Here is an 18,856-nt window from a genome sequence, read left to right as displayed (position 1 = left end):
CTTCTAAATCAAGTGGGTGTCTAACAAGGTATCTAACAATACCCCGGCCTACAAGTTTGTTCTACCTGGAACACGCCAATTGGAAATTGAGAAATTGTGTGGCCGTTTCATTTTATGTAACATCATAAAAAGCCCGGGTCGTCCTCTGTGTGGACTTTGTATGTTCTCCCCGTGTCTGCGTGGGTTTCCTCCGGGTGCTCTGGTTTCCCCCCACAGTCCAAAGACATGTAGGTCAGGTGAATCGGCCGCACTACATTTTCCCTAGGTGTTAATGTGTGTGTGTGTGTGTCGGTCCTGTGATGGACTGGCAGCTTGTCCAGGGTGTCTCCCCGCCTGCCGCCCAATGACTGCTGGGATAGGCTCCAGCATCCCATGACCCCAATTGGGATAAGCGGTTTGGATAATGGATGGATGGATGACCCAATTACATCCAAAATCAGCCACAAATGACTGTCAGCAGGAATTTAAACTTGAAACCAAACATTCACTGAGTTCAGCGAGAGAGAGAGTGGGAGGGGGGTGAGAGCGAGGAGAGAGCGATAGGTTCAAACCCAGGACCTTCTTGCGCTGAGTCGACAGCGCTAACCACTGGGCCTCTGTCCTGCCCAGTTTTATTTCCTCCTGTGGCCAGTTTATTACCCCAGCTAGGTATCTGATGACTGGTAGGACATACACGTTGATGGCTTGGATCCTATTCCTTCCATTGAGCTGGCTCCTCAGGACCTGCCTTACTCTCTGGAGGGATTTGCATATGGCTGACCTCCTTGCTTTCTTGTCATGGCTCCCTTTGGCATGTGGGATACCCAGGTACTTGAAGCTGTCCTGTTTGTCTGTCATCCTGCCTTCTGCTCCACCCCTTCAGCCCTGATCACCTCCCTCTCTTAGTCACCATTCAGCCACTTATCCAGTCCGAATGACATCCCGATGTCATCGCTGTAGATCCTGGTGAGGTGGAGCAGCGACTCGACGTTTCGTTCACTCTTGCCATACAGCTTGACGTCATCCATGTAGTGGAGGTGACTGATGGCAACCACACTTCTGAACCTGTATCCATATCCACGTTGTGATGATCTGACCGAGGGGGTTCAGGCCTGCGCAGAACAGCAGAGGGACAGCACATCACCTGGGAGTCGGCCCCTGGGTTTGTTTTCCACAGCTGCATTGACTTCTTGAGGAAGGCTAACGAAGCAAAAAAAATTCAAAGATGCATTGTAGCAAACTGACCTCACAGACCATCCCAGTTGTTTTAAAAAAAGAATCAAGACTGAACACCAGCTTCCATGAGCCGCTGCGATGGGCCCATAATGCACTGCATGAGGCAGTGTGTTGTTCAGACATTATAAGATACAGAAAAATGGAAAAGTTCAATCAGCATTAGTTCTTAATATTTAATTTTTTTAAGATATATTTAAATTTTTCAGATATATTTACTAAGACTGCGTGTTGTACCTGACAAGTGTACATTTCAACTGAACGGTTGTAAAACGCTCATGAAATGCATGAACTCAAAACAGATTAATCGTGAATGGCACTTTCCAGGAAGTTCAAACAATCTTTCAAAGTTTTTAATAGTCAGGAATCCATTTGTATGTGGTCTTGCATTAACAGCCTCACATAAGTAATAATAATAATAATATAGATGAAATTATTGTAAACACAGCATCCGTACAGATGCAGCATCATGGAGAAAAACACTATGTCACATTGTACTCATTCACGTCCCTCCATGGCTGCTGCACAGCACAACTTAAAAGGCAATAATAAATTAGTGACTATATGAGTACCAGACAGTACACAGACTTCACATAGATGTGTGGCTGTAAAAAGGCAAACGTCTGGTGTCTTTTCAGCAGTGACGACTCAACGTGCCGTGTTACGAAATCTGCCAAGAACCCCACGGTGGTGAAGCCATGGCAGTCACCCGCACCACCACACTGACGAAGGACATTTCACTCAAATTTAAATTTAGGTCATCGCTGTCTAGAAAACATTTTCCTTAAATTTCCCCAATAACTTTATTTCTTCATCATAAGCTCAATATATGACACCAAGGAATTGTTAAGAACTTGCAGAGATTGTTGAATAGCATTCAGGATAATAATAATAATAATAAAAAAAAGGCCATTCCCATGAAGTGTGGCGGGAAAGTTTTGGAAATAATATACTGTTGTACGAAAACGACCCCAAACTTGACTTTGCTGAAACTCCTCTTAAAACGGAATGAAAGCTTATGCCGTGACACACAACAGACAGTAAACAGTACGATGTAAAACACCACATGTGGCTTTACATTCACATCCGTGATTGTGTCAGTGTAAACAGCAGCGCTCACCCCGAAGACCTGCCAGTCATCATCACCACCATCATCATCACCCAGGAAGGTATGGACACTTTAGACACAGGCATTCCTACTGTGTGTGAAGGCCATATAAACATCATTGGTTTCAGGTAATGTATTGTGCAGTTTCCTCTCAGGTTTAATGTGTGGTCTGTACAGGGAGTGAAGGACTGAACAGTGTCAGACCCATTTATGTGGTTCTGACGTGTTTTCCACGGCTCCGTTAAACGCGACGTCAGATGTTAAACCCCCCCCAGCGTAGCTCCACACTGGCCGGGTTTCTGTACAAAGCCAAAAATGGCCAGCTTATTGGTCTAATTGTTATTAGACAGTCTTATTCTTAAACTTGGTTGAACAAAAGTGTATTCTGAGGCAAACGTCATTTTGCAAATCACTTGGATATCTATTAACAATGCTTTAGTCTGTGAGTAGAGGTGTTGCTTTGATATAATAACAACAATAATAATAGAAAACAGCTTTCCTATTACTCGTTTTCTTCTGACCACCAGGGAAGACTGACTACCTGGGACTCAAATAAAAGGTTTTAAAGGCAGCTTTGTTGCACTGGAGTCCAGACTGGTCTGTCAGTGTTTCAGGACAGGAGCAGCCGATTCAAAAATGTCACGATGAAAAAAAAAAAAAAAACCAAAAAAAAACAAGCGTAAAGTAAATCCTGCATGAGGAGGCGGGGATGGAAACATCCGTTATAACAGAAGAGGACTGTCTGTGGTGTTTAACGACGACACAGCAACAACCAGTTTTAAAACAACATTCCTGATGCAGAGGCTCTGAGCCGGGCGGCGCTCAATGAAAAACGCACGCTAAGAGAAAAACAAATCAATTCTGCCGTGTTGTGTTGTGTTGTTGGTCAGTCTCTCTGTCTGTCAGTCCATCGGTCTTTCTTCTCTTCTCTATAGTCTGGATAGAAGGTCCAAGGCTACGATGCGAAACGCTCACATCCCAGAATACTCCCGAGCCGTTTCACCTCCTCTCTGTTAGCATCAGTTGCTGTGACAACAGGAGTAGAAATATGAGTCCTTCTTCTGGTCCAAGTCCACACCGGTCTCTTCTGCAGAACAAACCAGACAAGCTATTGTTACACATCACCTGACATTATCATATTACAATCATTATCATGAGCAAGACGATCTGATTTACTGACGACATCATTATGTTCACCCACCGGTCATATACTGGAAGGCTGTGTTATTGTAGTCCTCAGCGACCCTCTGGAAGAGCTCATCTACTCATCACGCCCGTCAACAAGATGAGGAAAAAAAACAAATGAAATAGTCAGTTTGCTGTGTTTTGATTGGTGGAGGACAATTTATATATATCGATTAAGGAGGGTTGTGCTGATTCTGGGAGGATGGGAAATTATTTTTTTTCTTCTTAAGTTTACTAACTTGAAGAAAAAAAAGTTGTGTGTTGGTGAGCTAGTTTAAAGATGACACTCAGGAGGAGATCTTTACTGTAATGTAAATGATAACTTATTAGCCATCTTGTGGCTCTGTCACTGCTATGACACTTTTATTGTGGAATTAATGAGGTTTATTCTATGCAGTTAGAACTCCTCCTTATTTTATCTTATCATTCTGTTCAATCTGTTTTCCTCTGCAGGGGAATCAAGGCTGTAGGTCTTCATCCATCAGCTTCACAAATTATTCAGTTTTATGTCCTCTCCCATCAGCATCTTTCTCTTTAGTTGATGTGTGCTAATCTAAATGTTAAAGAAAGCAAAAGAAAAACTCTCTTCTTCCTTAACTCATATATGTTTCTTGCATGCCTCTCTTGCAACATTCATGGTATTCTAGGACACCAGTTCTCCATTAAGAATCGTCAAGAGTCATGAAGATGAGTTTTGTTTTTTGTTTTTTGTTGCAAGCACGGAAAATTGAATCAGTTCATCTGGAAACAATGTTTAGTGGGAGACATGTTTCATCACTCATTTAAGTGAACTCTTCAGTCTCAACTGACTGCAGATATCCCCAACCTTATAAACAACTAGCGGAGGTACCCAGCGTTGCCCGGGGAAAATGTTGTCACCAAAACAACCAACACGATCTGATATTTACGATATAATCAATGTTGAAATATAGGATAATTTATGATATGATACATGTGATAAACGAATGTCGAATAAACAAATGTTATTAATGAAAATTATAAAATGTCATAATTTTCAATCCATTCATCAAGCTCCTTTGCCAATGTGTGTATTAATCGCTCAGTGCTCAAGCGCCTCAGGGTAAAGCAGGTTGCGTGCCTTCAGGCTAGCATTGTCAATGTTAGGTGTAGTGCCTCCCTTGACCACTGGAAGGATTTGCTGGAAGTCTCCACAAAGCATTGCTGGAATGCCTCTTTCGCCAATAAATCACATTTTTTACTTGGTTTTTGAAATATTTTTCGAATTGTGCAATCCCTGAGAAGTGCTGATTCTAAAGATACCTTTCTTTTTGTTCTACAATGAGTATTTCTGGAGTTTTAAGCGAACATACAAACATACACTCTTGCTTCATATATATAAGATAGAGTGGCATAATGACCAAACCCAATGATCGGTTTCATATGCAAATTCCAATGACCATCTCGGTTACTTTCAAACTCCAAAACACGCTGCGCCAGAAGTTGGTCTACCCCAAGGATCGGGTCCCCCGGCACAAACAGAGCCATAGTGTACAATGTTAAGTGCCTGGAGGATTGTCGTAATTTGTACATTGGGGAAACCAAACAGATGGTGGCCAAGCGGATGGCACAACACAGAACAGCTAATGCGTCAGGCGAGGACTCCACAGTCTACAACCATCTACAGGCCAGTGGCCACTCTTTCAGGGACGAGGATGTGCACATCCTTGACAGGGAGGAACGCTGGTTTGAACGGAGAGTCAAAGAGGGCATCTATGTGACGAGGGCACGACCATCCCTGAACCGGGGGGGGGGGTGGCTAAGAGTACATCTGTCACCATCTTACAATGCTGTGATTGCAACTATTCCCCAATTCTGTGAATAGTACACATGACCATTGAAACTCCAGTTAATGGTCACGCCCATATTTGCATATGAAACTGATAATTGGTTTCTTTCGTTACGCCACTGTATTGTTTATAAGCGTGGGGATACCTGCAGTCAGTTGAGACCGAAGATGTCACTTGGATGAGTGATGAAACGTATCTGTCAGTAAACGTTGTGTCCAGATGAACTGATTCAACTTTCTTTGATTTCCCTACCTGGATTATTGAGCATGCATAAAGACTTTTTTGTTTCAAGCTACCACAACAACAGAAGTTCTTTCTTTTACCAGAGAAAGTGGACCTGAAAATCTGATATTTTTATCTACCAACATAACACATGGCTCTCTATCCACATTTGTATGCAGAGCAATCTAAAGTCAGCACCAAAAAAAAAGAAGCAAACTTCAAAACCAGAGATCCCAAACAGGTCAAACGACCAACAGGACAGTCTAAAGGAAAAAAGAGGGTTGCAGCAGCTCGACATTTTAAGATATACAGTCATGTCTGATCATGTCTTATTAAGTGCTTAAAATGTGAACTGGTTTCAGCAAAACAAATAGGCTAAACCTTATCATAGTAAATGTCCTTATGATGCATTTATGATATAGATTTTGTCTTTACTGGGAATCATGTTTCATGAGCTCTGCAGCATTTTTCATCTTAACCTTCATCCTCTCTTACTATAGTCACATACAGATGGGTAGCAAATGAAAGGAAAAACCAAGATAAAGTGTCTTAGTAAGGTGTTGGGCCACCATGAGCCTCCAGAACAGCTTCAATGCTCCTTGTCATAGATTCTACAAGTCTCTGAACTCTACTGGAGGGATGGACACCATTCTTCCAAAATATATTCCCTCATTTGGTGTTTTGATGATGTTGGTGGAGAGTGCTGTCTAACACGGTCCAAAATCTCTCATAGGTGTTCAACTGGGTTGAGATCTGGTGACCGTGAAGGCCATAACATGATTTACATTATTTTCCTCCTCATAAAACCACCCAGTAACCCCTGGTGCCCTGTGGATGGGGGCATTGTCATCCTGGAAGAGACCACTCCCATCAGGATAGAAATGTTTCATCATAGGATAAAGGTGGTCACTCAGAATAACGTTGTATTGATTTGCAGTGATCCTTCCCTCTAAGGGGACAAGTGGAGCCAAACCATGCCAGGAAAATGCCCCCGACAGCATAACATAGCCCCCGGACCCCTTCACTGTATGGGTCAAGCATTCAGGTTTTTCCTTTAATTTGTCACCTGTCTGTATATCTGTGCTTGAAAACCTTTAATTTCCATAATGCAGGAAATTTCAATGAAAATATACTTCCTGTATCGACCAAACTAATAAAGATTTGAAATTTAGACAAAACACTCTGGATCATTGCCACACAATATTAAAGGATGCCTATCACTCTGTCCCCCATGCAGCCCTGGACCTCTCTGATCACTGTCTGAATCATCTTATCCCAACCTACAGGCAGAAACTAAAATCTGCACAAAGCCTGTGGCTAAAACTGTGAGGAAATGGACCAATGAGTCAAAACTGAAGCTCCACGCCTGCCTTGACTGCACTGACTGGAGTGTTTTTGAGGCTGCATCTACAGAGCTGGAAGAACTTACTGACATGGTGACATCTTACATCAGCTTTTGTGAGGACATGTGTGTGCCCACCAAAACCTTATGTACCTTTAACAACAATAAGCCCTGGTTCTCAGCTAAACTCGGGCAGCTTCATCAGGCCAAAGAGGAAGCCTGCAAGAGTGGAGATAGGATCCGCTACAAAAAAGCCAGAAATACACTCAAAAAGGTGATCAGAGTGGTAAAAAGGTGATACTCTGAAAAGTTGAAAAAAGACATTACCAACTACAGGAGACCATCCCTCCACACTGCAGGGAACCATCAATTGGCTGACGACCTAAATGGGTTTTACTGCAGGTTTGAAAAGCAAACTTTCACACCCCTCACCCTCTCCAGCCACAACCAACTGCACTCCCTGCCAGCCTCTCTCCACGCCCCACCAAACTCCCACCTTGCACTCAGGATCTGTGTTGAGGATGTGCGCCAGCTCTTCCAGAGACAGAAAACCAGGCCTGGATGGCGTGTCACCCTCCTGTCTGAAAGTCTGCTGACCAGCTGGCCCCCATTTTCACACTGATCTTCAACAGATCACTGGAGCTGTGTGAAGGCCCCTCCTGCTTCAAGAGCGCCACTATCATCCCAGTCCCCAAGAAACCCCGTATCACAGGATTATATGACTACAGATCCATTGCTCTGACGTCTGTGGTCATGAAATCCTTCAACAGACTGGTGTTGGCCTACCTTAAGGAAATCACAGGCCCCCTGCTCAACCCCCTGCAGTTTGCCTACCAAGCAAACTGTCAGTGGAGGATGCAGTCAACATGGGATTGCACTACATCTTCCAACACCTCGACTCCCCAGGGATATATGCAAGGGTCTTGTTTGAGGACTTCAGCTCAACGTTTAGTACAATCATCCCAGATATTCCAAACACTCCAAACTCACCCAGCTCACTGTACCAGCCCCCATCTGCCAGTGGATTAAAAACTTCCTGACAGACAGGGGGCAGTTGGTGAGGCTGGGGAAAATCCCATCCAGTACCCAGACAATCAACACTGGCGTGCCCCAGGGATGTGTATTCTCCTCTCTACTCTTCTCCCTCTACACAAATGACTGCACCTTAGGTAACCGTCTGCTAAACTCCCGAAGTTTGCAGACAACACAGCCATCATTGGCCTTATCTGGGTCACCTGCATTTAGACCGGAGGTTGAACAGCTGACCCTCTGGTGCGGCCATAACACCCTCGAGCTGAACAAGCTCAAAACTGTGGAGATGACAGTGGACTTCAGGAGGAGCCCCCTAACACTGCCCCCCCCCCACCATACTCAGCAGCACAGTGTCTGTGGTGAAAAACTACAGATTTCTGGTTCCACGTTCTCCCAGGACCTAAGGTGGGCATCCAACATAGACACAATCATCAAAAAGGCCCAGCAGAGGATGTACTTTCTCCGCCAGCTCAGGAAGTTCAACCTGCCTCAGGAACTGCTAATTCAGTTCTACACTACAATAATCCAGCCTACCCTCTGCACATCCATCACAGTCTGGTTTGGATCAGCCACTAAACAGGACAGGGACAGACTACATCAGACAGTTAAGACTACAGAGAAAATCATTGGTGCCAACCTGCCCTCCATTCAGGACTTATACATCTCCAGAGTCAGGAAACGGGCAGGCAACATCACTGCAGACCCATCACACCCTGGTCACAACTTGTTCCAACTCCTCCCCTCTGGTAGGTGCTACAGAGCACTGTACTCCAAAACAACCAGATATAAAAACAGTTTCTTTCCGCAGGCTGTCATTCAAATGATCGTTTAACATTGTCAAATAAATCCAACCATGTTGTATGTACTGTACTGTACATTGTATGTATACCGGTATGCTCTGTCGTGTCCATCTACCTCAGGCATGTATGCAAGTAACCTGCTAACATCTATTTCAGCATGTCTGACATATTCTCTACACCATGGCACTTTATCGCCTCTTATTTCACCTGTATAAGTCAATCCTTGTGTATATATCTGAAGATTGTTGTGCTGTCATGTTGTTATTCTATGTTAAGTACACTGAGAGAGCAAAGAAACCAGAGTCAAATTCCATGTATGTGCAAACCTACATGGCCAGTAAACATCATTCTGAACTTTGTGAGCCTTTATACAGTCTTTGGGGAAGCCCTCACTGAAAGATGGGACTCACCAACGTTGTTCCCGGTTTTGCTGGAGGTCTCAAAATGCTGGGCACCAATCTCTGTAAACACAAAACCAGAAGAGGTGAGACTATGTTTCCACCACGGGGTGTCTCTCTCCTGTTACCACAGAACCACCACTGCCTGCTAGCATCTGGACAGCTTGGTTAGCTGATAAAGAGGTGCTCAGTGGTCACAGGAGATAAAAGTCTCATTCCAAAGACATTTTCATGAAAGTGCAAGTCAGCTGTCTTCGGTTTTTATGCTGGTTAAAACATCACCTAGGAATTTCACAAAGAAGGATTAGCATTTAGTCAGATAACCGTGAAAAGGATGTTGCGATATCCTGGTTTTACTGAGTTGCTTTTGTGAAACCAAACTAGAAATGAAGGTTTGCCAACACTTTATTTACATTTTATTACTCCCCGCAAAGAACAGCATTCAGGAAGCTGTTACATATCTTTTTTTTTTATTATCTGGCTAATTTGCTTATCCCGCTTTGCGAAATTGAGGATCAGTAGGATGGAAAGAAGAGAGTTAGGAAGGAAAGACAATAGGGGGAGGAAGGGATGGAGGCAGAGGAGAGAATACAGGAAGTGAAGAAGGACAAGAGGGAGAAAAGCAGGAAGGGTAAAAAAAAAGTGTCGGGATCCATGGTGGGAAGAAAAGTCCACTAGGAGAGTAGGCTGGTAGGAAGGAATGAAAGTGAGGACATAGGGAAAGAAGGAAGATGGGAACAGGGCAGTCACGTCTGTTTTATTCATCAGTTACTATTTAAGCCTGTTTGTCTTTTTGTTCGGCTCACTAGTTCTCTCAGTAACAACTGCAGGGTATTTGATTTCTCTTCCAAGTTTTGGCTCATGTATCCTACTGCCATGAAAGGTAACAAGTAAAGTTATCCAAATGTTCTGTGGTGCTGATGCTGAATTTACCCTCAGCAAAGTCCTGGGCGTCATGGTAGTCGATCTGGCGCAGACTCCGGTCGCTCTTGATCAAGTCATTCTTGGTGCCACACAGGTAGATTTTACAATGCTTCAACACACGACACAAACAAAACAAATATGTAAGCAACACGGGTTGATATTCCATGGCTTCAGCATTTAACAGAGCTGGTCCTGTGTTAAATCTATGGGTACTGATGTGGTACTAATGGGGCTGAGGAATAATTGTATTTCAATGGTAATGTATTGGGATGAAATCGGGATGTTCATGTCTTAATACACAATTTTGCTATCTAAATTGATGATAATGAGAATCTATGACCTAAAATCTCTCACAAAATGAGGTGCAAAATATTTTGCGGTATTTTAAATTTAAATTGTTTCAAACATTTTCACCTTATTTTCATAGCTTTTTCCATCATACATATCAGTTATGGTTTCATTTTACTCACCAGCTTCATTTTGTAGATTTTGGACACGGGACCACCGCTGGACTCAGCTTTACAATGGTGTCTTATGGGACTACTGAACACAAGTGTCAGACATGTTTCACCAAGTCAGTTTGACCTAATTATCCTAACCACATATTTGGAAGTGAAAACCAAAGTGAAAGTTAAAAGTAAAAAGCTGAAATGTCCAATATGATCAGTGGTGGATGACATTGCTGATCTATTTCCTGATTCACCCTGCAGGAAGTAGCAGCCTATACTTACCATAGGTAGTAGTAACCATCCATAAACTAGCCGGCCAGCACAATAGAGAAGTCATAGACAATGGACAGTCACGGACACAGCCTGACTGAGACACTAGGGGGGTTTGTTGTCTAAAGACTCCTGTTCACTTGTCCCATAAGACCCAGCTGTAGAGCTGAGTCCAGCAGTGGTCCGTGTCCAACATCTACTGAATGAAGACGCTGAATAAAATGACATCATAACTGATATGTATGATGGAAAACACTATGAAAATAAGACCCAGGTTGTAAAAAAAAAAAAACAAAAAAAATTATTCTTAAAGTATAGAGTTGATACTTTTATCCACAGTGACTTAAAATGGGTCTTAGGCCTTGACCATACGTATATGGATATTTTTCAAAATGGATATTTTCCCCCTCCGTTAAAAAAAAACAAAAATCGTTTCACATGACCTTCCATCCAGCCATCCATTATCCAAACCGCTTAATCTACTCAGGGTCGCGGGATGCTGGATCCTATCCCAGCAGTCATTGGGCGGCAGGCAGGGAGACACCTTGACAGGCCGCCAGGCCATCACAGGGTCGACACACACACACACATATTCACACCTAGGGACAATTTAGTATGGCTGAGTCACCTGACCTACATGTCTTTGGACTCTGGGAGGAAACAGGAGCACCCAGAGGAAACCCACGCAGACAGGGAGAACATGCAAACTCCACACAGAGGACGAGCCCGGGACGACCAATGCTCACTCATATTTTCCCTTGCTGTCATTGTCTGGGGATGTTGATTGAGCTATCAGCTGATCACATCACCTGTTCTCATCTATCCAATAGCATCAACCTTAAGGGGCAACACGGTGGCCCAGTGGTTAGCACTGCTGCCTCACAGCAAGAAGGTCCTGGGTTCGAACCCCAGGCCAAACCAGGTCCTTTCTGTGTTGAATTTGTATGTTTTCCCCGTGTCTGTGTGGGTTTCCTCTCGCTATCAAAGACATGCACGTTAGGGTTAATTCTCCTGTCTGTGCCCCTGACCGAGGCATGGCAAGAAGATCGCCTAGCTACATTGCTTCCCACTGCTTCCAGTGTGTGTTCGGATGGGCAAAATGCAGAGGATGAATTTCCCCACAGGGATTATTAAAGTACATCTATCTATCATCTCAGCAGAAGTCATCAGCCACCACCACCAGCGTGTCTGGACTCCATGGCGAGATTATGCTGCTGCTCAGGGCTGATGCCCCTCGATTAAAAAAAAAATATCTCCCTGTTGAGTCTAAGCACCAAAGACTTTGACATGTATTCATTTCCACTAAATCACCTGTTATAAGTAAGTAATTATCTTTACTTCATTCACTGTCTCTCCTGACTGAATTATAGTTATATGACATCTGTTTCATCCCCTTTATTTATCTAACACCTTTCTGGCACACGGCCCAGGGTGCTATGGCGAATCCGAAAGCAAAACATGATTCATTTGTGTGGACAGCCATTGTCAGCCATTGTTGTTGTTGTTTCAGGCGCATGCTCATTACACAAAGCAACAATGGGCCTGCGCGAATTGAGGTGTGATGTCATCATTTACCAAACTCTCCATTTTACATGGACACACAGATACACAGAAACCAGAGTTTTTAAAAATCTGCACTTTCGAAGGCATTTTTAAAAAAAAATCTCCATTTTAGTGACCTAAAACACTGTTTTTGTGTGGCTAAGAGGCCAAAACATAGAGGAAAATGTTTGTTTGGCAAAATATCCGTATTAGTGTGGACAAGGCATAAGAGAAAAATAAACGTCACTTCTTAAAAGAATGGCTTTACTCGACTAAGTAGCATCAGGCCCTTGAGTTTGAAACATATACAGAAAGTAATAATTGCTCCAATGAAAATGAGTTGTATTGACTTTAACCTGCATTGGGGGAAAAAACAAATGTCTTTCTAACCTCTTCACAGTTCTGTAGTTCTTTCACCCAGAAACGAGCCCGCTGGAAGCTGCTGCTGTCAGTCAAATCTGTTAAGTTAAGAGAAGAAGAAAATAAAAATCACACTTTGACCTCTGGCACAACAAGCATAAGGAACAGGACACTGGAGAAGCAACGGGATCATACACACAGAGTGTATGAATGGACAGTTAACATGACTTCTGCCATGAATAAACCAGGAATAATATGAGTAATCAACTGAAAAAGAATAAACCAGGAATAGTATGACTAATCAACTAAAAAAAAAAGAAATAATGAAATAAATCCATTCAGGTTTTTTTCTTGGTGACCAAAATTATCCATTGGGGAAAGAACAAAGTAGAAGGACGAGAAAAACCCTCAACAGACTTGACTTCTTTTCCTGAAACAAATAAATTTAGATGTGAGCAGAAAAAACAAAAACAAAACAGTGCTGCTTAGTCACAGTGCTGCTCTTAGAAATAAAGCCATTCATTCACATTCATTTCTGCTGATATCTTTGAGCTGAAGACTGTGGACAAGCCTACACACATACACACATACACACACACACACATATATATATATATATATATATATATATACACTCATTTTTTTTCTCCACTATCCATCCATCCATCCAGCCATCCATTATCCGAACCGCTTATCCTGCTATCAGGGTCACGGGGATGCTGGAGCCTATCCCAGCAGTCATTGGGCGGCAGATGGGGTTGACACCCTGGACAGGACGCCAGGCCATCACACAAGGCCGACACACACACACACACACATTCACACCTAGGGACAATTTAGTATGGCCACTTCACTTGACCTACATGTCTTTGGACTGTGGGAGGAAACTGGAGGCCCCGGAGGAAACCCACACAGACACGGGGAGAACATGCAAACCCCACACAGAGGACGACCTAGGATGACCTCCAAGGTTAGACTACCCTGGGGCTCGAACCCAGGACCTTCTTGCTGTGAGGCGACCGGGCTAACCACTGCACCACCATTAAGTTCAATTTCAGTTTGGTTTTGAAAAGAAATTTTAATTTCTTTCTTTTTTGACTATGACCAGTCAAACTGCTTTGAGGGGGAAAAAATTTGCAGGTAAACTTTCAATGACATTTAAAATCCCATCAAACTATCACGAAGATTTTAGCCAAAATTTACAACCATATGATTGAAAACCAGTCTTTTTGTGAGCTCTCTCTCCTTCAGTAATGTCCCTGTGTGTGATGGATTGTGGTCATTGTTGTTATTGTGGTGCTTAACTGTGTTGAATATCACTTTTAAAACTAAAATTTCTAGGTGAGACGCTGTAAGGTTTACGGCGGCTGTCTTCCACAGTCAATACAACACACTGCCAGCCATTCTCTTCTTCTGCAACTCACTCGAGAATAAAAACGAGTTAACTAAGTTTCAGTGTTTCTAATAACTGAACCGATCTCATCTATTGCAAAGATATGCTGTATTGAAGACACCATAAAATTAAATTATGCTTTCAATTATATCTTTCATAAGTATCCACTGTTTTCCAACCTACTTCTCTATAATCAAATCACCCCTATGACGTCATTTTACAGTATGTTTAAAATATTTGGTGTCTAAGAGAAAGTGACAGTTTACTAAGCAATATATCTATGTATCAATATTTCCAGGAAAAACTGTTGGTTCATTTCTTTACTTGATGACAATGGTTATTTTGAAGTACATGATCTACACATAAAAAGCTACATCACTTCTTATGTCTCTCTAGGATTATGAGAAGACAGTTAAGATTCCTGAATCGAAGAAATTTGCTTTGCTGTCATTATTCACATTATGCCTCAGGGCTGAATACAATTTATATTCATCGAGATCGAGAACAAATGGAGTCATTCTATGGAAAGTTATCCATCCATCCATCGTTTATCTGAAAGTTATGGCTATGGAAAATATGTGAAGTTGCTGGCAGCCTACATGTGAACAACAGTCAGTCTACTTTTTCAGTAAATGCAAATCCATGCTTTCATGGTAACACCAAAGAAAACTTCCTCTGCTCTGACAAATAACCGTGTCTTTGAATTATTTCTATCTGATCAAAGTGTATGAAACAGGCAGCTTACTGTATGGAAAAGAAAGGCGAACGAAACTCAGCATTGGCGTTACATATATTATTATTGTTATCACATGGCAAAATGGACTTACCATAGCAGACAATGGCTGCCCGGGCTCCTCTGTAGTAGATTCTACTCATAGCTTCATAACGTTCTGATCCAGCTGTGTCCTGTGGTGAGAGAGAGAGAGAGCGAGAGCGAGAGAGACAGACAGAAACAGACAGAAACAGAGAGACAGAGAGAGATTCTCCTTCATAAAATCATTGTCATCGGCTGCTGTACTACATGTGATGTAAACGCGTCAAAAAGCTGCCAGATTTCCACATCCTGTTCCATAAAATGGTTGCCTACAAGCTTCATCACATTTTGGGAAAGTCAACACAAACTAATTCAAATAAACTGTTTACATGAATTTTCAGACCATTGATCTGCATGACAAAGCCAGAATATCTCAAAGTGAATCAAGGCCTTATATCACAGTAGTAGATTTATATCCATGTCCATTGGAGGCTTTAGCTTTAGGGAATTCATGACAGCTAAACACAGTTTCATGGAATGGTAGAAACTATGTGAAAGTTTGATTCCGACTCACCCAGATTCCCAGGGTAATGACTTTATCTCCCACCTGGATGGGTTTGGCAACAAATGCAGCTCCAATTGTCTGCCGGTGAAAGAAAAGAAGACACGGTTATACAACTGATCCGGAATGGAAATTCAACACCCCCCCTCCAGATTCAGTTTACAGTTTTACAATCTGCGCTGGTGGATATTCATTCTTGCCTGTGAAAAATAGGATGGGTGTTAATAAAGATGCTCGTCATCCATTATACAAATACAATGCTATTCGACACAAATAACACTAGAAAAAAGCAATGTGTGAGTGATATATTTTGCTGACATAAGGCCCCATGGCTACTAAATTTACCCAGGTATGCATAAAGTTTGATTTCCATTTTTGTAAGAAAGACAGCATCTTGTCAAAGTCTAAAGCAAATTCTGTATGTTAAATCCAGCCTTGTGCATTGGAAAACATTTTCCATACACTACTTGATATTTTCCTTTAAGGCCTCTGACAAATAACAGGCCAACCAGTAGGAGTTGAAATTTGAGTACAGGTGAGACCTTCTCTCCTGCCATAAAAGGGGTGTGTATCATGGCTTGTAATATAACTCATGTAATGCCTCACTGATGGCTATTGAAAATCTATTACTGCTTGTCTACTTGACATCTATTGCATGTCTATCTGCACCATGGCTGGTAATGTAAAAGGAGTGTAACTCATAAGGCTAAAGGGGCATTTTTGGGAGGTGCACACTGGATGCTCTCACATTCTGATAGGGTCCGACCAGGAAGCGGTGATGGACGTATCTCTCCACGAGACTAGTCTTCCCAACACTCTCCTTCCCCAACATCACCACTTTGGCATCCACACGCATGGCACTCATAGCGCACACACAGACAGAAGGCCTGGGACAGGAGGAGGTAGAAACCGGAACGAGTGTCACTTGGCCAGCTGCTGGCTTATTCAATACGCTGTGGGGAAAAAAAAGGTGAATAAAGACATAAAAGTCAAATAAATGTAAAAAAAAGAATTGATATTTTAGCGGGGCACACGATATATCAGCAAACTTATCAGTATCAGCAAATAATAATTAAATAATAAAAGGTGTGTTATCAGCAATGGTATTGGGACAGATATCAAAGTTATGCCCAATATGCCCCACCAATGTGATGACACATTGATTATGCATTACAGCCTACAAAGTCTGTAGTAGGGACTAATTTCTGTTTCAATGTGACAATTACTTTCCTATTTTGAATGGATAACGTTAACATCTAACTTCCAAAATGCTCTGTGATCACTGAAAGAAGCAGATTTCCCACTTTTGATATTTCCAACCAGTTGTCAGTGAGGCGACAGTGCGGCGGTAACGTTTTACAGAGATGCTTTAAGGGCCGACCTGTTGGAGAACAAGCGTCACAACAAACATGCCTGAAAATGTTCCGCCAAAATAAACGTGACTTGTTTTCCCCATTTCAGTTGGAGCCATTTGTGTTCATCTTCTGTAGTGAATGCAGACGCTTGGAAAACGTGTTTACTAATAAATCAGGACAGATATTAATAAAGCAGTCTCTTATATACAGCGATAGTAGAATAACAGATAAGCTATACTGCTGGGGACCAACACACGTGCCGGGACTGAAATGGAACCAAATGTATCAATATCAGCATTGGCAGAATTGACGACGAAAGTGATCAGTTATCGACCAAAAACAAACAAAAAATAATCAGTAGAGTCCATCTTTAAAGCGCTATCAACATCCGGGACAAGTTCGTTTGGACGTGAAGTGGGAAAGCTTTAACCCACCCTTATATCGTTTAAACGTACCAGATATGTCACCCGCATGCGGGCAGAAGCCTCGTCCAAATAAGAGAAACACAAGTCAGTACTCACCGGGTAGACTGATTCAATCAGCAGATCTCTCTCCATATCTGAGCCAAAACAATAACAGCAATCGTAATCATCTCTTAGAAGAAACCCCCTTGTCATTGCTACCCTGCCTGCCTGCCTGCCTGCGTGTGTATGTGTGTGTGTTTTCGGTGCCGGTGTTGCGCAATGACTGACTGTGGCAATAAATACACTTACGGCGGACGGAAGGTGACATGTTAGACGACACGGCCAGAGCCACGCCACGCTGCTCCCGAACTCATCTGTGGTGGAGACGGGGAGGCTGCTTTGTCAGGACACTCGGAAGGAGGACAGACTTGTCAGTTAACGCCGCCAACGTTACTCCGTAATCTGCGCTTTGTTTGGGCGGAACCAAGACGGCACGAGACGCCGTTTCGGAAAGCGGAAGTAGCGAGTTACATGTAACACACGGATGTGACGTCAATTCACTTGCGGTTACGTGATCGAGAACGGCTCCCGCGATTGCGTAAAAAAAGAAATTTTTAAAAAATAATTTGATTTTATGTTCTTCAATTTGACCTATAACATTTCTATCTTGGCACTCTTTGTATTGTGCTGATTCAGCATTAAAATGTAGACGGGGAAAGCCAAAGGAATAGGAGGGGAAACGGATTTGTACGTGTGTGCGTGCATGTGCGAGCGCGTTCGTGTGTGTGTGCGTGAGAAAAGCTTGACTTAAAAAAGCAACTTTAATACAGGGTCACAAATTCACAGCCGCTTTGAAACAAAGATTCATAGAAACAGACAGAAATACCATTATCTGCAAACATTACTAAACGAAATTCATCATCCATCACTGAACAAATGGCATCATTATAACGCCACTTATGTACTGTGACGATGATGATGAGAGATACAGGGCGAGGGAGGGAGGGAAGGGAGAGAGAAAGATATTTCTTGAAGTGAATCCAGTTGAATTCAACTCAATTCAATTCTGAATTTCAATGATGCTTTATTGGCATGACTGCATTAACTACAATGTTGCCAAAGCAGGCGACAGCGACACCGGTCAAGAGTACCAAAAAGAAAAAGAAAAAACAGAAAAGAAAAGGGAATAGATAGAACTGGCAGAAACATAGAACAGCAATCGAAAAGCAACGACAGTAATTGAGGGTGTTTTGGTCACTCATTGGCCCTTAGGCTATGGCATTCTGGCACATACTGTGCCGCAAGGTGTGCACTTTGGCCCTCTCTTAAAATAAGTGGCCATTGTTCTTTCTCATCCAGGGGTAGAACATTTGGAATCTGATTTTCAAATTTCTCCTTTTTTTTCCTCTTATGTTCTGGAATTTCTCACAATTGAGGAGGAAGTACATCTCTGTCTCGACCTCACCTGCCGTACAGTGACCACACATTCTTTGCTCTTTTGGTAGCCAAGATTTTTTGTGTGTCTGCCCTTTTCAGTGGCTAGACTGTGGTCACCGAGCCTGTACTTGGTAAGGATGTGTCTCTGCTTACTATCTCTGACAGTGGAGAGATAGTCTGCCAATTTGTATTTTCTTTTTAGGGCCCGATAACATCCTAATTTGTGTTGTAATTTGGTTTCTATGTCCCAGTGTACCAAATATGAGTTTCTGCATTGCTTGATGCTGTGGTTTACTCTA

General features: G+C 42.6%; 1 protein-coding gene across 3 annotated transcripts; it reads right to left on the bottom strand.

Moving 5' to 3' along the window:
* Nucleotides 1-1,543: 1,543 nt before the first annotated feature.
* Nucleotides 1,544-17,615, bottom strand: rab24 (RAB24, member RAS oncogene family). Of its 3 annotated transcripts, none has more exons than XM_056284873.1 (9): nucleotides 17,430-17,615; nucleotides 16,110-16,314; nucleotides 15,374-15,442; nucleotides 14,873-14,951; nucleotides 12,683-12,750; nucleotides 10,041-10,140; nucleotides 9,120-9,170; nucleotides 3,522-3,581; nucleotides 1,544-3,407 (listed from the first exon to the last, which is right to left on the bottom strand). In XM_056284873.1, the coding sequence occupies exons 2-9, from the start codon at nucleotides 16,224-16,226 to the stop codon at nucleotides 3,340-3,342; spliced, it is 612 nt and encodes a 203-aa protein (XP_056140848.1). In that variant the 5' UTR covers nucleotides 16,227-16,314; nucleotides 17,430-17,615; the 3' UTR covers nucleotides 1,544-3,339. The 3 variants fall into 3 exon arrangements, with proteins under 3 accessions (XP_056140848.1, XP_056140847.1, XP_056140849.1); XM_056284872.1 differs by lacking the exon at nucleotides 17,430-17,615 and adding an exon at nucleotides 17,238-17,384; XM_056284874.1 differs by lacking the exons at nucleotides 1,544-3,407; nucleotides 3,522-3,581; nucleotides 17,430-17,615 and adding exons at nucleotides 7,379-7,553; nucleotides 17,238-17,384.
* Nucleotides 17,616-18,856: the final 1,241 nt, after the last annotated feature.

Source organism: Lampris incognitus, chromosome 8 (assembly GCF_029633865.1).
Source record: "Lampris incognitus isolate fLamInc1 chromosome 8, fLamInc1.hap2, whole genome shotgun sequence".
Lineage (NCBI taxonomy): Eukaryota > Metazoa > Chordata > Actinopteri > Lampriformes > Lampridae > Lampris > Lampris incognitus.
The sequence above is the reverse complement of the archived record's forward strand: the minus strand, read 5'-3'. Positions and strand labels throughout refer to the sequence as shown.